Below are 26,037 nucleotides of genomic sequence, written 5' to 3' on the forward strand. Positions count from 1 at the left end.
TGGCTTTGAAATTAAATGGACCAGTGATAGATGCTTTCAAACTCCTATTTCTGGAAATCGAGTAATGATTTATAAGATTGAGATTCGAACTTGGGATTCTGACCTCAAACTTTCCATTTTTGGGGTTCATGTCTAATAAGGAGTAGTCGGCGTTTCGGTCGCCATTGCTGTCTATGCTGACTGTTCCCGTGATTCCTATTTAAGAAACAAACAGAACATGTTATCTTCAAAAGACTTGGACAGAAACAAACAGACCATGATAGCTTTAAAACTAGGACAGTCTTACATAACAAACATACCATGATAGCTTTAAAACACAAGGACAGTTAGGTTTATAATAATTTATAATATTCTGAGCAATTAATTCTAAGGTTCTGAATATTGGTAACATTTCTTCACGTGTTTATCCTGAAGTGGTTTTGTCTTGTATTTATTGTTTAAGAAGACCTTTGACAAAGATCGATAACAATCCACATAATTGATCTTGAAAGTATTTCTGATTGCTGAAATCACGCGTTGTCATGTAATTGCGGGAAATAGCTCACCTTCAAATGTTCTGTTCCACATCCGGTGGGTGATTTCCGTCCCGTTCGTTATGGAGCGGTTATTGGCCAGAGTCTCGTTCAGTGCTAAGGCATAAAGAATGACTGCGTCATGAAACGCACCGACAAAACTATTCACCTGAAACGAAGTTAGAAGGACACTGTGTAAGTGTGGGACAAGTAAATGCAATTTTTTATTGTTTTTTTTTAAAAGTTCATGGCTGTAAACCTAACTCACATCACTCCTTAAGTAATCAAACGCCAAACAAAGAATACCATATATAGCAAAGAGTATCACGAATTGTGTTTTCATTTTCAATCAACTTTTTAAACTTGGATGGAATGCGTTGCGTAATTCTATAAATAAGCTAGTAGACTAAATATAGCCATTGGAATTTTCCATTACTTTGAGGTGCCATACATGCAATAATGACGTCACTAACCTCGTCTTCACCATATGTGAAACTATCATTTCCGGCTCGCCGTTTGACCTCCTCAGAAAAGTTCCGGTAGGCAGGACTCGTTGGTTTCCGGAGTGTTACGGTCATGAGTGCCTCATACGCTTTCTTGGCCCTCTGATTCCTCTCCGGTGTATCGTTCTTCCTGTACCATGGCTTTTCACTGTCCTCCTTGCTGTGGATACAAATATATTACATTTACGTACATATCTAATTCATGGAGTTACTTTGTTTTCCTAAAATACCACTATCATGTATATATGAATGATTGTGGATTTTGTCTGACTTTAAGATCTGAGATAAATCAGGCCACCTGTAGTAATGCCACTTTGGAAAGTGAATCATTGGGTATTTCACTCTATGTAAAGTATATTTCTCTAGTTTGGATATCTCATTGTGTTTTCTTGTATTTTGAACGTCTGTACATCTCACAGTATAAAGTCATTAACGACTCAACACTCTGTACATCTCACAGTATAAAGTCATTAACAACTCAACACTCTATACATCTCACAGTATACAGTCATTAGTGACTCAACACTCTGTACAGTTTCCATGAAACTTGTGTAAAAATAATCATTAATGCACAATGAAGCGAATAACCATACAAAAGTCGTTTCAATAGGTATTGGTACAATTTAACATTAAAACTTATATACAGATTACTTAGATAACATTTACCATTACATTAATCAATTGGTAGCTTAAGTTAGCATCCAATATTAAGACACTGCGCGATAAAATAACGAAGCGATGTGTCATGGTTTATGTTGATGTGCCGTGGTTTATGTTGATGTGGTGTGCCGTGGTTTATGTTGATGTGGTGTGCCGTGGTTTATGTTGATGTGGTGTGGTGGTTTATGTTGATGTGGTGTGCCGTGGTTTATGTTGATGTGGTGTGTCGTGGTTTATGTTGATGTGGTGTGTCGAGGTTTATGTTGATGTGGTGTGCCGTGGTTTATGTTGATGTGGTGTGGTGGTTTATGTTGATGTGGTGTGCAGTGGTTTATGTTGATGTGGTGTGCCGTGGTTTATGTTGATGTGGTGTGTCGTGGTTTATGTTGATGTGGTGTGTCGTGGTTTATGTTGATGTGGTGTGTCGTGGTTTATGTTGATGTGGTGTGCCGTGGTTTATATTGATGTGGTATGTGGTGATTTATTTTGATGTGGTGTGCCGTGGTTTATATTGATGTGGTGTGTCGTGGTTTATGTTGATGTGGTGTGTCGTGGTTTATGTTGATGTGGTATGTGGTGATTTATTTTGATGTGGTGTGGTGGTTTATATTGATGTGGTGTGTCATAGTTTATGTTGATGTGGTGTGTCGTGGTTTATGTTGATGTGGTGTGTCGTGGTATATGTTGATGTGGTGTGGTGGTTTATGTTGATGTTGTGTGCCGTAGTTTATGTTGATGTGGTGTGTCGTGGTTTATGTTGATGTGGTGTGCCGTAGTTTATGTTGATGTGGTGTGTCGTGGTTTATGTTGATGTGGTGTGCCATGGTTTATGTTGATGTTGTGTGCCGTAGTTTATGTTGATGTGGTGTGTCGTGGTTTATGTTGATGTGGTGTGTCGTGGTTAATGTTGATGTGGTGTGCCATGGTTTATGTTGATGTGGTGTGCCGTAGTTTATGTTGATGTGGTGTGTCGTGGTTTATGTTGATGTGGTGTGCCGTGGTTTATGTTGATGTGGTGTGTCGTGGTTTATGTTGATGTGGTGTGTCATGGTTTATGTTGATGTGGTGTGTTGTGGTTTATGTTGATGTGATGTGTCGTGGTTTATATTGATGTGCTGTGTCGTGGTTTATGTTGATGTGGTGTGTCGTGGTTTATGTTGATGTGGTATGTGGTGATTTATTTTGATGTGGTGTGGTGGTTTATATTGATGTGGTGTGTCATGGTTTATGTTGATGTGGTGTGTCGTGGTTTATGTTGATGTGGTGTGTCGTGGTATATGTTGATGTGGTGTGTCGTGGTTTATGTTGATGTGGTGTGTCGTGGTTTATGTTGATGTGGTGTGCCGTGGTTTATGTTGATGTGGTGTGCCATGGTTTATGTTGATGTGGTGTGCCATGGTTTATGTTGATGTGGTGTGCCGTGGTTTATGTTGATGTGGTGTGTCGTGGTTTATGTTGATGTGGTGTGCCATGGTTTATGTTGATGTGGTGTGCCATGGTTTATGTTGATGTGGTGTGCCGTGGTTTATGTTGATGTGGTGTGTCATAGTATATGTTGATGTGTCGTATTTTACGCTGATGCGATGGTACTTAAGATTTGTGTTTAATGTGATTGTTCATTTAAACACATTTTTATTGCGATATGATATTTACCATGGAATGACACATTTTTATTGAGATATGATATTTACCATGGACTGACACATTTTTATTGCGATATGATATTTACCATGGAATGACACATTTTGGTGTTTGTTATCCTTCTAGAGGATCGAGATTGAATGCCAGCGTAATGCCGATATAAGATGGATGAATTCAAAATAGCATGTAGGTTTTAACATCAATTGGTTCAGTTACGTTTAGGTAAACTCGTGTTACGATTGCGCAACCATGTGCGTTTCCAGAACGTATGGTACGTCTGTTGCTATGTTTCCGGTCAGTTTCTCAACTGAGTAAGGCCATATTTGACTTACCTGCTGAAAAGGTCGATGTTGAGGAAAACATATTCTCCATTATCAAAATTCAGCTCATTTGCCTTTATCATGATGTCCCTCACGGAGTCTGCAGATGCACATAGCACCACAACTGAAAAAAAATACAAGAATCCTTCAGTAAAGAGACAGAGATGTAAAGTGTCCCAAAATGTAACCCACAATCCCTCAGTAAAGAGACAAGAAGCTAGAGTGGCTCAAAATATAACCCACAATCCCTCAGTAAAGAGACAGGAAGGTATTTGTTAGTGTACAAAATGTCCCAAAACATAACGTGTCAAATGCAGGTGATTTGAGGTAAAATACTGACAACACCAAGATTGACAGATATCATTTTGTCGTCCATCTCTCTATGTGCCACAGTAAAGTTAACTTCTGTTTAAGTTCCATTATAAAATACATAATCACATCGCTCACCAAAATTTGGTGTTTGGGTGGGGTTGTGAGTATAATTAGTACTGTGTTTAGTATTTCTTATTATTAACTTTAAAATAAAACAACAATAAAGGAAATCTATAATAAAAAGTGATGAATCACAATTGAATAACAGCTGAAACAGATTCATCCTATTTCTCCAAATCCCGAATCGATCACTTTTGAAAGAAATCTTTAAAACCCGATCAATCATTGACAGCGAACTGTTTGTCTGCGAAGGGAAGTGATAAGTGTGATCGGAGTGTTTCAGGACAAAAACAACAACGTACAAGAAGAGGCCGTTCGCTCATCTCCAGGGACGATATGACAAGGCTTGAAACATGTGGTTTCCATGCGAAACCGTTCACATTGATTAGTATTTTAAATCACACAAAAATATTGAATCTCTATGGAAATAAGTTTTTACAAAAAATCAGTATTTACAAAACCATGAAACACAAACACAATGAACACAAATTATCTCTCAAACATATTTGTTTGTTTAAAATCCGTCGAGAATTTTTAGCTCATAGTGAGGTACCACTTTAGACCTGAGGACCGTGGCAATGAAAGTCCTTCACTGTCACGACAGAGCTGCGACTCTCGCATCTAGATACCGAGCGTCTGATGGAGGAACAATCACTACATATTTTTCCGTCATAGGAACGGGACTGAAACCTACGACCTCCAAGTCACTAATCATTGAACCAATAGGATATATGTAGATCCCACTCAATAGCGTAGAAACATAATGACACTGGTACTTGAATATGGATGGAATTATAGTGTCTTCTAATGTTAATATCGAGAGCACGTTAATACCGTAACGTTACAGTCAATATCCACATTCAGTGTTGGTACTGACATGACAGCGAGTTTAGTTTCAGTATTGACATGACAGCGAGTTTAGTTTCAGTATTGGCATGACAGTTAGTTTAGTTTCAGTATTGACATGACAGTTAGTTGTTAGATGATGCATATGTTGACAAAGGTCGTTTTTTTCTTATACAATGAATCCATATAGATAGAACAGTGCGTTTAAACTTATCAAATACTGTCAAAATCAACAGTGTATTGAAACTTTATCAATATCGACAGTGTATCAAAACTTATCACGTGATGTCAATATCGACAGTCTATTGAAACTTATCACGTGATGTCAATATCAACAGTGTATCAAAACTTATCACGTGATGTCAATATCGACAGTCTATTGAAACTTATCACATGATGTCAAAACCAACAGCGTATTGAAACTTATTACGTGATGTCAATATCGACAACGTATTGAAACTTATAACGTGATGTCAATATCGACAGATTATCAAAACTTATCACATGATGTCATGTGATAATGTCAGTGTATTGAAAATTATTACATGATGTTAAAATCGACAGTGTGCGTCACATCAGCTGTTATTAACTGATTTGTATATTGTTTAACGTCCCTCTCGACGCATACATGTATGAAGACGTCACCGCACTGCAAATGCTCGGTGCCTAAGGCCTTTGAGCAAGAAGGGATCTTTATCGTGCCACACCTGCTGTGACACAGGACCTCGGTTTTTGCGGTCTCATTCGAAGGACCGCCCCATTTAGTCACCTCTTACGACAAGCAAGAGGTCTGAGGACCTATTCTAACCCGGATCCTCACTGGATTACATCAACTGTGAAATGATAATACAAGAAATCCTTGTTGACCCTGTACAGGATATCAGTGCAGTCGGTGATGGTTCATTTGATCACCTACATACTTTATCCATATCGTAAACATGGTAACAAATGACACTTACTTCCGAGACAGATATGGAGAAATATTTTGTCTTGCAGAATTAGTGTTGTATTGTGTTATGATTACATTGATAAGTCCTCTATGCGTCCTTACATCACCAGAAACCAAAACACATGTAGAGATACATGGAATGTGTCAGACAAATAAGATTAGGCATGTAACGAAGAACTGGTGTGGTTTCTTGTACCCTGTAATTGAGCTGAGTGTTATTACTGTTCCGGAGAGGACCTTTTCATGTCACTTCATGTATGTTATCCATGCATTTAACCAGAAACACTTTCTTTCAGCAGTCGCGCATCATCCACATACAAATGATAAGCGACATTTTTGACCTGTTGGGTGACCGGTCTACGCTCGGTGGATTCCTCTCTCACCGCGGGCTTTACTTTGTTTATTAAATATCATACATTCACATCGGATTATATTTTACCCACTGGTCAGCGATGTTCTTGGTAACAATCTAAATTATCTAAAAGTATGCGTCATCAATCAAACTCGTAAGATTAAGAGATTTACACACAAAAAATGATCTCATGTTACAAAGCAAGTAATAGATATTGTCTACAAAAAATATTACAATACAGATCAGTTAATTACATTGAACATGGGAGAAGAAACTGGGGAACTAATGCCCAGTGCGGGCCTGTAATGCTGGTATCTTAGCGCGTAATGAGGATAAATCATTCAGTTTGTAACAGGGCAACTGGGGATGTCTTGAAATGCTTGAACATAAAATCTGTAATTTACTTAAAAAGGAATGTCTGTTAGCTTTAATTGATTTAAAAGTAATTATCTGAATTACAACGTAATGTATACGTGATTGTCATCAAATCTCACGTGTATTGTGTATAACGTTATTTCTTCGTACAGTACCCGCAACGTTATTCTTGACATGATAAACGATAGAACACGATACACGCACGATAGGATAGGATACACGCACGATACGATAGGATACACGCACGATACGATAGGATACACAATAAACCTGATAAACGCAAAACCTGATAAACGATCTTCACGATAGACCTGATAAACGCAAAACACGATAAACGATCTTCACGATAAACGGAAAACCTGATAGAAATGTTGTAAATTTAGAAACGGTTTAGACGGAACGAAATTTTGATACCTACAACATAATTACATTATGTTTACATTATGTTGATAATAATATTGAAGGATTTCAATGTTCATTATATACCTACATTACGGACAAAGCGGATTTCTTGTTTCCCGCGTTCTCGCGATGGAAAAAAATCTAACGCGGTAATCTATAGGTAACTCAGGAAAACCGCGTTCTCATCGCGGGATGACTATCAGCTACCTGTCCCCGTCGTGGTAACATTTGTTTAAAGCATTGATCGGTTTTGTACCATATAATTTGTTTAATCCACGGTCATACGTTTTTTTTGTGTTGGTTTTTTTAATGCCATCACAGCTAAAATTTAAAAAAAAAAATAAAATAAAATATATACGGCATTGAATTCATTATTTGATATCTATATGAATTTTATCAGCCAATGATTCTAAAACTTATATTGTCACCTAATGTTTAATATATAGATTATACAGGGAATTAACTAAATGTAATACATTGTATAATGTAGTGATATCATGCTTCAGTAGCTATCTTATGCTAATGTATATTACCTTGGGTATGAAATAAAACCAAGTAATATTGTGCGTGTAGCGTGGAGGGGGTTATTTTGCATCAAGCTCTAAGTTCACGGCTCATTCAACATCTCAAGTTATTTTCATAACGACCGCTTTAAAAAAAAATCAACCGCACTACACCTGTTAGATATTTTTACACTATGATTGATAATTGATAGTCATAAGTAATTGGAACATATTTATTTGAATTGATATTTTGTTAACAAAACATAAATATACTGTTTAAAAAACATAAACAAAACCCGGCTTGTTTTAAATTCGCAATTTTGAAACGCTTAGTGTGTAAAAAAAATTCAAATAATCATCAAAACCAACATAGATTTCCAGTATCTACACGTACGAGTATTGGTACATGTACAAGGTATATAAAAAAAGAACAACGATGACAGCGGAATCGTGCCCAGTTGAGCAGAATTTTGGGGGATGCAACACCCTTGCACCCTTTTAAAACTTAATCTTCTAAATGTGTGAAATACAATGTCCCTGAGAATGTTAGCTGTCAAAACACGGGTGATACACAAAATCAGATATAAGGACGCTCACAAGTTCAGCAGTTGCTATATAAGTAGCATACACGTGGGAAAAAAATCGGAAGAAAAAGAACCATTATTAAAATATACATGTATGTGATAAACAATGTAATTTACTGATTTTTCCTTTCAAATCGGAAATCCCTATTTTTCTGTTAGTGTTAATTACAAATAACTGTTTCTAGACAAACAAATGTTTATGAACTTCAGAAGGAGCTTTCAGATTTACTGTGCTCGGTTTACTGTCCTACTTTCCAGACTACTTAGAATTAAATTGTGATAAATTTTCACTCTCTCTCTGGACAGACAAATATATCTTCTTCTGCCTTAAAATCGACAACTTTATGTTCTCCTTCAAATATACCATCTTTCCTCGATTCCTAAAAATAGCTTCTTTAACAAAACGAATAAAGGTTTCGGAAAGTATCGTACTTTTTCATTAGATTTTATATACGATCCCGATAGTTTCCGAAGCTACACGATAAACGATTTTCATGATAAACGGAAAACCTGATACACGCAAAACACGATACACGATAGACCTGATAAACGCAAAACACGATAGAAAACGGAAAACCTGATACATGATAAGATATGATACACGCACGATACGATAGGATACACGCACGATACGATAGGATACACGCACGATAGAGCACGATAGGAATGTCAAGAATAACGTTGCGGGTACTGTATGTTTGGGAATCCCATGACAAATTAAATCAAATTGTTCGAAAGAACACGTGTCGCTTGCAAGGACATCAGATGCGAGGGCGTCCGTGATCATTGTATAAATTAAATGACCTTTACACAAAAAACTTGCATGCTAAGCATCAAAGCCCCATCTTATAGAATTTCCAAGTTTTAAGTTGTGACAGACACACAAATGCCAAGCGACAGACAAAGTCAAACCTCAGTATCGCTATGCTTTATAAGTGACCAAAAAAAAAAAAAAAAAAATGAATGCTATAAAGGTTAAAGAACGATTTCCCTCTGAAAAAGCACTTAGATTTCATCACTTTTCATGACATGATAATTTGACTATCTAATCATAAATTGCCAATCTTTTGTCTATCTGTAACCATTTCTTCAGTTACATTTTCAACTTCTTCAAGACATGTCATCATGCTGTATAAAAAACATAGAGAATAACTTTCTGTCACATAGTTCTCCCACAGGATAATGATTGAATTATAATTGGACTAAAAATGCTGCCATGGTGCTCATAAAAACATGCGAATGCATCTTTGAGCTATGGCAAATAATTTAGAAAATCCCAACATATGCATTTTAATATCTGTTTCATTATTACTATCATGAGGAATAATAAAACGTCTAGACTCAGTGTGTTCAGAGCTACTTTAATGCCCTATCGTAGCCGTGACATTACATGGCGAAGTCAATATTTACGACCGTGACCTACATGTAGCATTGGGATGTCAAGGTCTGTGAAATAGCCTAGAGATATCAAGGTATGTGTTTATGACATAGCCTTGGGAGGTTAAGGTTTAAACAAATATGAATCTGTACCACGTGAGGCTCTTAACGTATCACGTTCATCGAATGTTCCCCTGTGATTTATGAGGAGAGGATTTTCAAAGATTTTTTTCAATTCATTCTTTCAAGATAAAACTTTAACATTCGATTGTGGTCTCATTCTGTATCCGGGGTTATGGTTTCTGTATCCGGGGTTATGGTTTCTGTATCCGGGGTCATTGTTTCTGTATCCGGGGTTATGGTTTCTGTATCCGGGGTCATGGTTTCTGAATCCGGGGTCATGGTTTCTGTATCCGGGGTCATGGTTTCTGAATCCGGGGTCATGGTTTCTGTATCCGAAGTCATTGTTTATTTGCACAACATGAAGACGATTGCGTGTTGTCTGAACAAAAGGAGCGTCATGCATTAAAACTGGAAGACTTTTGGTTACCAAAAAATACTGGACAACTGAAACCGTACTGATGACAGCCTAACATAGCATTTATCATGGTACCATCCCTGGCAACTTCCGTTAGGATGGGGATGAAATAGTTCGTCCCATTTAACAATTTGAGTAGAGTCAATAATAATTGATTCAATTGCATTCTGAAGAGTGGCGAGTACTTAGGGTCGACGGTTAAAAAACCTGGCATAATTAACGCAAAAGACAATTAGAAAAGTCCAAAGCGGAAATCACTCGTGTTCCCCGTCTTTTTCAGGTAGCGAGATGCCATTTACTGGAGGTTGCGTGGGTTGTTAAGTGTTGTCATGCAGCGAAACCCTGTTGTAACAGCTCCACAGAAATGGATTCTAATGACACTGAAGGGTCCTCAGAAATATGGCCGAATGTTGATCGACACCATTAAAGTACTAAATAACTAGTTTCCCGAGGATCTGGCATTTTGTTGATAACAGTAGTTGTGATCTAACATGGTGCATACTTAGTACAAAATAGTCTTATTTATCATGTATTACTACAATATTACAAGCAAAATATGAGAGAGAGAGAGAGAGAGAGAGAGAGAGAGAGAGAGAGAGAGTCTTCACTCTGTACAGTGATATGTGTCCTACGTAAGCTTTAATCAGAAATTACAGAACCCGCCGCATCGTTAGGGAGAAATCCTGTAGTCTTTAATTCTGTTACGTCAAAGAATCGAGGTCCACCTTAGATAATCTCCGAGTAATTCCAATACCAAATAATTAAACCAGTTTGTCAAATAGCTGGTAGTTACCATGTATAACGGGTAACTTCAGCACACTAGTCAGTACTGGTTTTAGTCAGCATGGTCTTAGTCAGTACTGGTCTTAGTCAGCATGGTCTTAGTCAGTATTGGTCTTAGTCAGTATTGGTCTTAGTCAGTATTGGTCTTAGTCAGCATGGTCTTAGTCAGTATTGGTCTTAGTCAGTACTGGTCTTAGTCAGCACTGGTCTTAGTCAGCACTGGTCTTAGTCAGTACTGGTCTTAGTCAGTATTGGTTTTAGTCAGTACTGGTCTTAGTCAGCATGGTCTTAGTCAGTACTGGTCTTAGTCAGCATGGTCTTAGTCAGCATGGTCTTAGTCAGTATTGGTCTTAGTCAGTATTGGTCTTAGTCAGTACTGGTCTTAGTCAGCACTGGTCTTTGTCAGCACTGGTCTTAGTCAGTATTGGTCTTAGTCAGCACTGGTCTTAGTCAGTACTGGTCTTAGTCAGTATTGGTCTTAGTCAGTACTGGTCTTAGTCAGCACTGGTCTTAGTCAGCACTGGTCTTAGTCAGTACTGGTCTTAGTCAGTATTGGTTTTAGTCAGTACTGGTCTTAGTCAGCATGGTCTTAGTCAGTACTGGTCTTAGTCAGCATGGTCTTAGTCAGCATGGTCTTAGTCAGTATTGGTCTTAGTCAGTATTGGTCTTAGTCAGTACTGGTCTTAGTCAGCACTGGTCTTTGTCAGCACTGGTCTTAGTCAGTATTGGTCTTAGTCAGCACTGGTCTTAGTCAGTACTGGTCTTAGTCAGTATTGGTTTTAGTCAGTATGGTCTTAGTCAGTACTGGTCTTTGTCAGCACTGGTCTTAGTCAGTACTGGTCTTAGTCAGCACTGGTCTTAGTCAGTACTGGTCTTAGTCAGTATTGGTCTTAGTCAGTATTGGTCTTAGTCAGCACTGGTCTTCATACTGTTCAGCCATATTATACGTTCAAAATTTTCTTTTATTAATTTTGTTGCACTGTAATAAATACCACTGATTTTGGTGATATTCACATTTCTTTGTGATTCTCAAGATCTAAATATCTCAATCTAATCGAATGACTACTCTAGTGTACCGGAATACAACAGCAAAATAAGTAACCCTTTTTGCAGTTACAGGTTCTTGACTAAGAAGTACGGAAAGTTAGAGAAAATTTGACTATTTTCAAAACGGCAAATGTACACGGTGTTAACACGAGAGTCACAAAATTATTTTTGAAATTTATGGAATATGTCTAGATACAATGACGTCTTGGTGGGCATCATTCAGTTCTCCAGGAGCAGCTCAATCAATTTCCAATCAATTTCACAAACATTGCAAGATCAAAACCAGGCTTGATCTCTTAGCACCCGCATGCATGACAGACGTGGTGCAATATTTCGGGAATTGAATATAATGTGCGGGCAACCACATTATTTGATTAGATCTGTTTTGTATTTGATTTGTTGTGATTTCGGCTGTGTAACCCGCCGTTTTGCAGTGCTTTATCACTCTTCAAAACTAGATAGTCATGATAAAGGCGCATTTGCTATATTAAATATCATTTGAAGAATTAATAGTTCATAAATCTGCTTAATTGACAAGCACAGTAATCTGCGTACAACCAGCGATTGATGGACTTTGTGCATCGCATTCCGACAATCAACAGCTTTTGTTTTCTATTTAGACGTCGTTTTAATGTCGCCGATAATTAAATGCATGAAAGACTCAATCGTCCAAAGAAAGTTTTGTATGAAGCCGTTTCCGGAATCTGCTTACCGGGTTTATATTAAAATCTATACATCACAGGATCGTTTTGAAGCAAGAGGAAATGGCGGTAATTCGCCGCGAAATAGCCTCGCCAAGACGATACAATAAAATATAAACCCGTCTAACGTCATTTCAACTGTCTTATTCATACGCATTATCAAGCGATTTTGTCATACACAAAGAAGAGCGTGCAATAGATTCAATTGCTGTTCTTCGAAATAGCTGATGTTTTGCAAATACATGCATTCATAAAATCCTGGAAACACGTTTGAAACATAAATTATTAGTCCATGGTCTTTCATTTACACTTATTTCAAAGAATGGCTTTAAGGCATAATGGAGAATTGATTCCGATGTTCGGCTAACTCACAGGGATGTTTTAGTTTTCATCACGTACAATCTCTTTCGTTCCAACTGATGTTAATTAAGGGTGTAGAAAACGCTTACTAGATTGTCACGAATGAAAACCACGGGGTATATGTAATAATGTTAAACAATCACCTCATGAAGCACGAAATTCTAATTCTAGTTCTGAATTATGAAAAATCATGAAATACCTGCGGGATTCGAACTAATGGTCTGTAGATTGTCAGTTAAACGCCTCAAAAGCCCACCGAACTAACTACACTAATGTTCTGTAGATTGTCAGTTAAACGCCTCAAAAGCCCACCGAACTAACTACACTAATGTTCTGTAGATTGTCAGTTAAACGTCTCAAAAGCCCACCGAACTAACTACACTAATGTTCTGTAGATTGTCAGTTAAACGCCTCAAAAGCCCACCGAACTAACTACACTAATGTTCTGTAGATTGTCAGTTAAACGTCTCAAAAGCCCACCGAACTAACTACACTAATGTTCTGTAGATTGTCAGTTAAACGCCTCAAAAGCCCACCGAACTAACTACACTAATGTTCTGTAGATTGTCAGTTAAACGTCTCAAAAGCCCACCGAACTAACTACACTAATGTTCTGTAGATTGTCAGTTAAACGCCTCAAAAGCCCACCGAACTAACTAGACATAAAGCTAAAGAACACTTTTCTTCTTTCATTTCCAGTTTTGAAAAACTTTTGAAGATGTATTATTTCTCCTTAAGGACATACATGTACGTGACATTTCTGACATTTTCTCAATCTTGTTTTTCTTTTCATCTCCTTAATATGACGACTTCTTTCGTGATTTCCGAAATAGGTTTAAATTTTAAACTGTAGTAATGTTACCACAATTTGCATATCGACCTGGGTAGCCCAATGGTTGGGTCACTTAACTAGTAATGCAAGGGCCCTGGGTTCGATAACGGAACGTTCCGCAGATTTCACTCTCGTCTAGATTTATACAAACTTCTGTACTTCATATTTTCACTTGCAACAACCACAAACTATCAAAATATACTAATGTACAACATACGTAGTAATATACGCAACTTTTGTAGAAACGAGATTAAATGTAAGTGAATTGTACGTAAAATGTCACGGAAAATTATATATTATTAAAAAACATCAAGTATGTCCTTACATCGTGTTATGAATGTTGAGTTTGTTGTTTCATGAAATTACAACATGAATCATATTTCATTTGTGCTCAATTTAGTGTAGAATGGAAAACGCATTTCCTCCTTCAAAATACAACTCTTGTGCATTATCTACGACAGAGTAGCAAAGACAATGAAATATAACTCACCGATATTAAAAATGAAATTGGTCAAAAACATTATAATTCTAAAACAAATGATGATACTATTTGACGCGGATGTATACTTACTACGGGTGTTTTTAGCCGCATCCTCAAGCAATGCTTGTAAGTTATAGGATCCCTTGACGCCTTCGTCAAACATCTTATACCAAGGTTCCGATACGTTACTTTTGAACTTGTGAAATATAGCTTCCATGGTAAAAAATTCCGTACTTTTACTTCTTTCTCGGTTAACGACATTATCATGGAACAAGAGCCCGACGGTGGTCCAGTTAAAGGTTTGGGTAATTTCGAACACAACTTCTGCCACCTTTCCATACGTGGTTAACATACGGGTCAGTGACTTGTACTCGTTCTTTTTGTCGGAAAAGGCTTGGACAAAGGCACCGGCGGATATGACGGGGATGTTCCAATACGGTGCGAAGCGGGCAACGGGTGCCACGGCGAAATCGCAACAAGGACCCAGGTACACGTCGACCTCCTTAGCGACGTAAAGGTCAATTGCCCGTAAGGGACCCATCGTCTCGGAACACTCATCATCTTTATAGTTTATCGTAATGTTGTGATTCGGCAGGAACTGGCCAGATTCCACTTTCTTAACAGCTATTTCTATAGCAGGAAGAACCTTATATTTCACAAACGGAAATTTCCCTTGTTCTGGAAGTAACACTGCCAATTTTACCGTATTATTCACACCTCTAGCAACGTTCAGCATATATATTCCCACCAAAATGAATAACCCACGTGCTAGTATCATACTGTTCAGGACAACTTGCCGTTCTCAGTCTTCATAACATCACCTCTCCCCATCTGTCACTCGCACACTTCCACAGGGAAAAAGTTTTATAACCACGATTACAAGACTTCAATTCCTAAGTTTTAGTTTCCATTCACATTCAAACGGGGGAGAGAAAAAAATACACCAATATATGTAGATTTCAACACATGTCGGTGACCTTACTTAGATTTCCAAACCCCAGACTATTCTTAACAGCTGTTGAATAATGCAACAGTGGACCGTCACTGGAAAAAAACAACGTTGAGATGATTATGACAGTAAGGTCTGTATGACGCTTGGTCAAAGCGTGGTGCGGAGAAACAGCACGCGCTACCATTGATTTCGGACGAGGACCCGCACAATTAGCGCCTGTCCACTCGGTGAGGAGAGATACACTGAATGGAGATGCGCATCCCCCGTACAATGAAAACTGTATAATCAGAAACTGTCTTTGTTATTCCTGTAACAAGCTCCACTAGTTTCCGTCAATGCTTGGGAGAGCGTCTAATCGCTGTGTTAAGCTATCAGCGGCAACAGCACAATGAGGTAGCACGAGCCCATTGTACAGTGCAGTATTATTTCATTTTATGGCATATTTCTGTTACAATCTTATAAACATCTGATTGTATACATGAATTCCTATCAATAAGGCACAATTCCAATAATTATTCTATTTGCAACATTGGCTGTGATTTGTTGAGACTAAGGAAATGCGCTATACCCACCTGCTCAATTTATCAATACTGGTGTTTTTATTTGATGTATATTTAAGTGGATATCAATATTCAAATTACGTACTTTTATGTTATTTTTATTTTCCACATTTTCTTTTTAATCAAAAAAGTAATCTTAGTAATAATGCTCTTTAATGATTTAGGGGTCTATCGCAAAGTGTACCTAATTGGTTTTGAATAACCAGATAGCTCATTTAAATTATATCGTTAAAATTGTGTTTAATATATTCCCGCACGAGCTGCATAAATATGTACATTTATATTAGAGATATTAACCACATGGAAGGTGTTTAAAAAATAGTAACAAAACACCACCCGTTGTACTACCGTAAATCAGCAAATTTAGAAATGAGGGTTCGATAGACGACTACAACGATAAAACAGAGGAATTGTGTCATAGTGCAGCCCCCAAATCAGCTGTGTGTACATGCCAGGAGTCTGTGTAGTAATGTGTCAAATTTTGTCATTATGTCATTATATCATTATTTTTCTAAATGCGCATCTGGTGCATCAAAATTGGTACCGTACAGGTTTGACATCAGTTGTTTCATTGTTTCGGTACAGTTATAAATGATTGATGAAAACCACAATGACACATTCCATGATAACATTTTAAAAACTCGTGTTTTTATGAAATGTGTTATTCTGATTTTCATCATCATATATATATATATATATATATATATATATATATATATATATATATATATTGCCTAGATGGTCGAGCGGTCTAGTGCGCTGGTTACATGCTGCTAGGGGAGTTGGTTCCGCGGGGCATGAGTTCAACCCCGGGTGGGGACGGAAGTGGGTATCCAAATAAAAGTGAAATATTCTGTGCTTTCTTCACTTAGGGCAGTTATGTTCATTGCTATTTCCGTGCTCTCTCTCTCTCTCTCTCTCTCTCTATTAAAAAAAGCACTGAAAAGACCACGACTGTTGATTATTTAACACTCAAATTTTCGACGCAATCCGCGTCTTTATCAAGGGACATATATACATATATTATATATGGAATATATATATCTGACGAAATATATTGTTTTGTCCACTACCCAGAGATATTTTTTTCTTTTATTAATATTCACAGGTTACGTGTAATAAGTTAGTTACAGCAAAACCGATAACTTCAAAAACAGCGCGGAGGTAGAGCCCTCATCTATCTCCATCCGGCTTCCCTTGACTTTTTTGTACGGCTTTCTCTAATCCTGTTAATGTGCGGAATAAGATTTCGTGATCTCCAAATGAATTTTCCCTTGGTATCTAGTCTGTCGGAGGAAAACTTACGTGACAGTAGTCGACAATGGCGCCTGCAAGTGTCTTGTTAACCAAATCTTTGTGAGAATTCAAAAGAAAGGATTCTGATTGAATTTTACTGCCGCCGGAGTTTATCGAAATCCACATTTCCTAAAGCTGTGGAACGAGAAAAGCCTCACAATCACATTCTACTACTATAGAGAAACATACTGTAAATCGCTTAGCATTCGCATACTTTATTTCCGCAAAATAATGACATGGTAAATTTTCGCGAGACAATGCTACTCTGAAATGCGATTAAAGTTCTCCTATTTCTTGTAATACTAGTAAGTGAGAACTAATCAGCACTTATCCCCTGGTTGGTTCTTGTAAAATCCATGAGTTGTTCAGTTTTAAATCTGCTGAGAACATGTCGACAGCTACTCTCTGAAGTTTTTGCACCAAAAAGTCGTTATCAGTAGCGCAACCGATTTCTGAAAGCTATACAGTCCCGTCTGTTAAAGATAACTGATTTAAAGGACGCCGTTCCAGGAATTAAAAAGTCACAATTCAAGACTTGGTATAGGGATCAGTACTCCTGAAACAGAGGCAGGTAACCCTTATCTATTCTTGGAAAGTTTGCTTTGCAATGCCAATATCTAAAAAAAGGTATTTGCAAAATAATATCATACATTCATCTTAAAACTTGCGTTTATTTTGAACTGAGTATTATATTTGAAGATCAAATGGTCAGCTTTATGGTTTTCATCTTGTTTACGTAATTACGCACAAACTCGGTATATACGTTAATATGAAAGCGATGTTTTTTAAAAATAATACATCAACTGTATACAAGTACATGTAACTGTATTATGCACGATAATTTTATTTTCGAGTTGAGAGAATCTTGCGTGAACACGCACAAATAAAGTTTTTAAGAAAAGAACGTCATTTTAAAGTAACACTGAATTTACTTTTACATGAGTATAGTCTTTGTACTAGTACACACTCCCTATTTCTTTAGTAATATGTCACGTGCTAGAATTCTCAACGCAAGGATTATACGTCACGTGGTAAAACTCTCAACGCAAGGATTCTACGTCACGTGTAAAAACTCTAAACACAAGGGTTCTATGACACGTGCGAGAACTCTCAACAAGAAGGTTCTACGTCACGTGAGAGAACTTTCAACACGAGGGTTCTATGTCACGTGGGAGAACTATTACCACGAGGGTTCTATGTCACGTGGGAGAACTCTCAATGCAAGGATTCTACGTCACATGCGAGAACTCTCAACAAAAGGGTTCTATGACACGTGCGAGAACTCTCAACAAGAAGGTTCTACGTCACGTGAGAGAACTCTTAACACAAGGGTTCTAAGTCTCAATCTTCTTGTCCGAGGTACACCGGCGTATGATTCCCCAGTATATTTTACATGATCAAAATGGAAATGAAATCATTCTGCCGATTAATGTGTTGAAAGGAAACGGAGAGACTTCCTAGCTGTTCATATATGTGGCATTTAAGTAGATATTTCGGACTAATGGATGGACATGGGGGCCATTCTCTCACGTACGCTATAGAATAACAAAGGCCGGTAATTAGTGAAGATGTTCTGTGATGAACAACTGTGTAGTGTGCACGTCTCCGTCAGTTTATTGTGTTATGAATCATCAACTTTATCAATCTATCACACAAAATTTGGAGCAAGCTTAGGAATTAATTATACCCCCCCCCCCAATCGGAAACATTGCTCCCTGCATGAAACCAGCAGCCCCGTGGGAGTTGATGTTCACCTGATAATCACACCCTGCAGAACGTAGTATAACGTGTCGACTGGGCTGGGTTCTTATCACAATCGGAGGTTGGTTATCTTGGAAATTTCAATTGTTTCCCCCTCACAAAATTATGATGTGGATTTGTAACATTGCGGAAGGTGACCTTGACCAAATATAACTTGATTCAGAGTAGGGACAATGTTTAAGTGAACAAATTCAAAGTGATCACCTGAACAAACACTTCCATTTAATTTACCAGTGACCCAGACTTTTGTCAAATGACATAAGCTCATGAATATTCATGACACGTTGTCTGGTTGTAAGTAACGTCTATGTCCAAAACCAGATGTTCAGTAGTTGAGGGCACACTCAATACGTATGAACAAGATGTTCAGTAGTTGAGGGCACACTCAATACGTATGAACAAGATGTTCAGTAGTTGAGGGTACAATCATTACGTCTGTTCAGTATTTAAGAGTACAATTATTACGTATAAAGCAGTTGCTCAGTAGTTGGGGGTACAATTGTTAATTTGTATTGCATGAGCCATATAACCTAAAACATAAGATTCACCAGTTTTTTGGTTGAGTCCTCATAGCTTATCATGCACTTTGTTGAAGAATGTTTTAAATATAGTATACATTTTTCAATATTTCATTATTTGATCTTCCTCCCTGGGACTTGAACCTCTGGTCTACAGCTAGACATGAACGAATGTGTAACGAGTTTGTTTGCGTTAAGGAGTAAAGAAGACATTTAATGAACACAATAATTCCTAAGAGGCGACTAAATTGGGCGGTCCTAAGAGGTGACTAAATGGGGCGGTCTTTCAGATGAAACCGCATTAAATCCGAAGTCCCGTGTCACAGTAGCTGTGGCACGATAAAGATCCCTCCCTGCTCAATGGCCTACATTTTACAGCCCTTCACTGGCAGTGGTGACGTCTCCTTATGAGTGAAATATTCTCAAGAGGGACGTTAAACAATAAAATCATTGATTCCGATATAACATCCCTCTTTACTTGATATCCTGACCCAGGGAACATGGTTTTTTACAACTTGGGTAAAGGTCTTCATGTTCAATACGACTAGTCACGCAGATTATTATTCTTGATGTCCAGGAGTAACGAAGAAACTTTTAAAGGATTGCACTAGTGTTAGAAGCACACTTATGCCCCCCCCCCTCCCAAAGATCTGTAATCGCTCTCCCGAAAGGTAGCACAGCAATTTGGTGAAACTTTATTATACAATTTCTGAGAAGTAGAAACTGTTCAAGAATTTACGATGTAACTGTTGACTTGGGGGACCCATAAAGGGGGAATAAGCCGTATATATACCTGTGAGATGACATAATGTTGACTCGGGGGACCCATAAAGGGGGATAAGCCGTATATATACCTGTGAGATGACAGAATGTTGATTCGGGGGACCCATAAAGGGGGATAAGCCGTATGTATACCTGTGGCAGGACAGAATGTTGGAATCTAGTAAGTAGTGAATGCATTCTTTTACAAAAACGTGCACAAAAACAAAAGTTGCCAATAGATTTACACCGTTCCCGTGTATTTTACATGCACTATCTTTATGCGGTGTTAATGACGGTAATTGCTTGATAAGCCAACAATGTTACTATGGTAATTGCTCACGGGGCACATTGATTGCATATCATGTTGAAATTTTCAAAACCACATGTCAACGTATTCCTTCATTATTTTGATGTATTTTCTTTGGATCTTGTTTATTAACTGATTCAATGGACAAGATCAGTTCCTAATCATTCTACATTAACTTACAGTTTAGTTTTTTGCTAATTGTGCTTAGCAGAAATACTTAAGATCGTACGACATTATAGCGGACGTTCATTTTGTTAAACCGTCTTCGTCCTTTCAAAATTTGACGTTCAACACACAGATGTCCAGAACAATATTGATACGAAACTGTGGAGGAAATACATTACGTTGTGTGCGATTTTTGGGATTACCCTCGTATCCAAGTCTATACAAATACAGTGACGATTTTAGATACTGACTACTGATGCAGCATTAGATTGACCTAATCAGACGTTGAAGTACTAATTTCTTTCTGATTAATAACACCAATTTGAAACTCTCTTACAGAGAATATAAATCGCGATTTCCGTTTAGCATAATATATAATTATCTTTACTTGTACAGCGTACTACATATATACATGTATACTATACAGCAGGGAAATTGTTGACGAACAGAAGACAGACAGACCAGGCTAGGGTCACCAAAGCTCAGCGTTAGCCTCCGTGAACTATCCTACATGAATCAATAACAACAAAATATTGAATTTTCGTTAATAATGACATTTATAATTGTCTTCTGAATACTATGTAACAAGAAACTAGAATTGATCATTCAAACCATTCAGGGATATTCATACACAAGTCTATCACCTTACAGCTGACTAGGCCCAAGTCTTGGAAAATGGATGACAATATTTTATATTATGTATTGCATGTCAACAACGAAAAAGAAGAAATGTGATAGGCACGACTTTCTGTAGTTTTCATAAGCTTCACATCATCTGACAAATGGAAATCACAACACCTCATGATAACCAGTTTTTAATTTAGATTGTAGATATCATCACTGCAAATGTATAATCGTGCACAAACGTTGCTATTCAAATTTTAAGAAAAGATATATCATCATATAGGGGGTTGTAGAGTAATTGCGTGGGCTCTGATATACATAAGCGAGGCTAACCGGATGCTATGGGGAAAAGTCAGCTTGTGCATGCGCAAGTGTACGTTTTCGCCTTGATGACGCGATCTTTGTTTATAGATTGGAACCTAGGGTAGCACATGACCGTATACACGTGTGGGGGATGTAACATGTTTATTGGAATCACCACTGTTTCTTAAACAACTTTAAGTGATTAAAAAATGGTCTGTTTGATTTGTTAAAGACAGTATTAAGTATTTTTAATGAAAACTATTAATGTTACGGAGTCTAATGTATTCACTTATACATAGTTAAATGACAACATGTTCACCTCAGCAACGCTCAACAAAGCAAATGATATGTTGTTATTCATCTTTCATGTTGCTCTGAACTTAGCTTTTAAATGAGAAACAGCAGTCAAACTTGTGAGCATCAACAGTTTTTGCCAGAGATATTTCGTTACCAGATCTTTATCATTACATTAAGTATCAAACTTATACGTTATTATTTAGACCAGAATATATCCCCTGATGAATTTAAACGTTATGGTCCAATTTGAATACAAAGATGGCTCTTAATTGTGAGCTTAAAGGTCAAAGCTACAAATATCTCATATCCATTAGGCCTATACATCATTACCGCTCTAACAATAGGACTTTTAAAAGAAATATTTGCGTATGTTTCAAGATAAGAATTATTTTAAAACACATTTTCATTTTAACCTAGAATATTTAATGGTTTCGGTTAGAAGCATATGCCTATGGTCGACATATGGCAGTTTTTCATTAAAAGACAGCAACTTGTTGAACTTCTTATTGGTGAATTTTGCCCGATATGGGTTTGAAAAAATCACAAACGTGCGAGTTATCTGGCCTTTGAATGTTTGTCCACCAATTCAATAGAAAATACTGAAGTCAATGCCAATTTGTGTCTAATCGATGTCCGTCAAAGAAATTTTTATAAAAACTTGCAGGTATGAACAGGGTATATCCTTGTTAACCTTTGAACCTGAAATCCTGTATCTATGGACAGTCGGAGTTTGATGCTCAAGTTTTATACCTACAATGTACCAATTATACGACTCCCGATATATATCCTAGATAGGACATTCTTAGTTTTATCCATTCGTGGGTAGAACAGTAGACCTGTTTTATTGTATGTATACCTTTATACTTTGATGACCTTGGTGCACCAATCTAAATATACACAGATAACATAGTGCACTTTTGATCGCACTAATGCACAGTACGGAAAATAGTTCATCACCTACATTATGCATATATGATTGCATCAAATTTTGAATTCACAGGCAAATATTTCGTCCATCTTTGACCTTTTTGACCTGTAAATTGGTATAGGTCACTTGTTTGGACAGCTCTAGCGAGTACAGTTTTGTCGGGTACATTTTACGGGTTCCATGCTCAAGGATTACATACATGTAATTCCCATATTCTAGTTCTACTTTTTTAGATTTGATTTTTTTTCTTCGTATTATATGTCTTTGATATTTGAAAATCATACTATTTACACGGATTAGGCGATGATTACTTTCCTGTACGACTCATTAAGATGAATGCTTTTCTGTACGACTCATTAAGATGATTACTTTCCTGTACGACTCATTAAGATGAGAGTTTTACGTACGACTCATTAAGATGAATACTTTCTTGTATTACTCATTAAGATGAGAGTTTTACGTACGACTCATTAAGATGAATACTTTCCTGTACGACTCATTAAGATGAGAGTTTTGCGTACGACTCATTAAGATGAGAGTTTTGCGTACGACTCATTAAGATGAGAGTTTTACGTACGACTCATTAAGATGAGAGTTTTACGTACGACTCATTAAGATGAGAGTTTTACGTACGACTCATTAAGATGATAGTTTTACGTACGACTCATTAAGATGAATACTTTCTTGTATTACTCATTAAGATGAGAGTTTTACGTACGACTCATTAAGATGAATACTTTCCTGTACGACTCATTAAGATGAGAGTTTTACGTACGATTCATTAAGATGAATATTTTCTTGTACGACTCATTAAGATGAGAGTTTTACGTACGACTCATTAAGATGAATACTTTTCTGTACGACTCATTAAGATGAGAGTTTTACGTACGACTGACGTTCACGGGTCGCCCTCTTTCGTTGATTAATCTGATTCTTAATTGGGCCGGAGTATTAAGAGATGGAATTGATCGGACGTGATTTATTATGTTCGATCTTTTATTCAAACATCATATAGTTTATTGTTGACGCTAGCTTGACTTAGTTTATCTTAGAAATTGTGCTTGTTGTACATTTGTTTGGTTCACATACAGTTGTATGTACAAGTCCTTAGTTTCCCGAAAATTTGACAAGTTTAAATGTTCGCGTCGGTTGTCATTTTTGCGTTTTATATAATTTATCCATAGACCTTGTATCTTCTTTGAATATCCGACATATTTGGATTTTAGGGTGTTATGGGTTTTAGTACTTTATATATATGCATACTTACACGACTTGCATGTATCAATTGATTTACAACAACTGCATATGTCTATCGGAACAAAAGTATTGTATAATCTTAGCGCTTATTAAAATAGAAATCAATTCCATGACGAATTAGATTTGAATATTTAAACTACAGTCTATATGTACATGGTTTCAAGAGCATACTACCACCGGAGAAGACGACGCTCATTTCGGACATACATGTATGTGCTTAAAATCAAGAATTATCATATCGGGATTTCCTAAACACTTCAACGGGATATTTGAAAATGTGCTTGTATTACAACCCGGGGGTGGGGGGATGTTGTCACTTTTTTCAAAAAGTTCCGACAAATTGTGGGGCCCGGACTCTCTGTTTGCTAGAATCTTGTGCTTTTAAAAATATACAAACATTAAAGTTCATCGCAAAATCAATATTGAAGAATCCAATTTAATTCATATTTCCAGATTACAACAGAACTCAGAATGCGTTATTGCGTAATTTACGGACGATGAAGGAATATTAACGCTGAAATATTTGAAGTAAAAGAGGCTCCATCACAATAACCGCCAAAGCTGCTGACAAATGGCAAGATACAGGGAATATTGAAGAAATTAATGCTCAGTTCCAAACACAGTTGAAAACAACGACTTCTGGCAGCCATTTCATTAATGGTGGTTCCACGTCTATTTTCAGGCAATTTATTCTATGAATCCATTCATTTACTAAACAAGCGGAAATTCGAGCAGTAGGCCAAATTAACAAATGGTTGTGATTTACCGGCACTTCTTTTCACTAACACACAGATTTTACTAAATTATTGTGATTTGCATTTCACTAATATAACACAGATTTTATTAAATGATTGTGATTTGCATTTCACTAATATAACACAGATTTTATTAAATGATTGTGATTTGCATTTCACTAATATAACACAGATTTAATTAAATGATTGTGATTTGCATTTCACTAATATAACACAGATTTTATTAAATGATTGTGATTTGCATTTCACTAATATAACACAGATTTTATTAAATGATTGTGATTTGTATTTCACTAATATAACACAGATTTTATTAAATGATTGTGATTTGCATTTCACTAATATAACACAGATTTAATTAAATGATTGTGATTTGCATTTCACTAATATAACACAGATTTAATTAAATGATTGTGATTTGCATTTCACTAATATAACACAGATTTTATTAAATGATTGTGATTTGCATTTCACTAATATAACACAGATTTAATTAAATGATTGTGATTTGCATTTCACTAATATAACACAGATTTAATTAAATGATTGTGATTTGCATTTCACTAATATAAAACAGATTTAATTGCGTGAACTTGGTTATCAGCACTAATTAATTACAGACACCAACAAGCATAACAGAGATAATGCTTGTTAACAGTTATTACATAGACTACATACTACATACATCCTCAGGCTTGTTTTCTCTAAGCATGGACGCATGATACAAAAAAATACCAAGATTAGGTCATTCTTTCACATTGCTACCATGACCTCCAACTAGACATCTCCGCGACAAATTACAAGAGATAACCAAAACAGCCGATTCATCATCCTCTATAATTTGAAGTCGTGTCCAATATCATAGCCGACATAGTGATTTAATGTCACCGGAACGGCATGAACCGTGCCGAGAGCCCACTGAGAATTCGGACAATGCTTATGTAATGAGAGCGTGCACGGATACACACACGACGAGCACAATAAACACTGTAAATTCACGTATAGACCGAGATTAAAACGTGATTTCGAGCTGCAGCGGTGACTGTCAAATACACAGCAATATATTCAGCGTGGGTATAAGGTATTTTACTTATCTACTATATAAACGCCAGTCATTACAGAAACATAATTCAGAACACGATGCGTGCACTCTAACAGCCCTTCCTTTACTCCGCTGAAGGTTTCTGCTCGACGATTGTTCGTTGTCTGTCTGAATCTGAAACTTATTACTCACAGAGTTAAATGTTGTGAACAAGAATGCTTGTATGATTTTGAGGAAAATCTATAATAAAAAAACCCCCCAGCTTTTCTCTCAAAAACTACAGGGCCTTCCCGCACAAAAACTACAGGGCCT

At 37.0% G+C, this 26,037-nt stretch overlaps 1 protein-coding gene across 7 annotated transcripts in view; it reads right to left on the reverse strand.

Annotated features, from left to right (window-relative positions):
- Positions 1 to 26,037, reverse strand: part of LOC125662688 (atrial natriuretic peptide receptor 1-like) — a 282,927-nt gene that overhangs the window by 25,014 nt on the left and 231,876 nt on the right. For 6 of the 7 annotated variants that reach the window (XM_048894996.2, XM_048894997.2, XM_048894993.2 and 3 more), the window contains 4 exons: positions 3,649 to 3,760; positions 986 to 1,175; positions 546 to 681; positions 104 to 195 (listed from right to left, as the gene is read on the reverse strand). In XM_048894996.2, coding sequence (XP_048750953.2) covers positions 104 to 195; positions 546 to 681; positions 986 to 1,175; positions 3,649 to 3,760 — 530 coding nt within the window. Of the gene's footprint in view, positions 1 to 103; positions 196 to 545; positions 682 to 985; positions 1,176 to 3,648; positions 3,761 to 14,288; positions 15,573 to 26,037 lie in introns of those variants that run through there. The other variant, XM_048894995.2, reaches the window with a different exon arrangement.

The sequence above is a fragment of the Ostrea edulis genome, chromosome 8 (assembly GCF_947568905.1).
Source record: "Ostrea edulis chromosome 8, xbOstEdul1.1, whole genome shotgun sequence".
In the NCBI taxonomy this organism is placed as follows: Eukaryota; Metazoa; Mollusca; class Bivalvia; order Ostreida; family Ostreidae; genus Ostrea; species Ostrea edulis.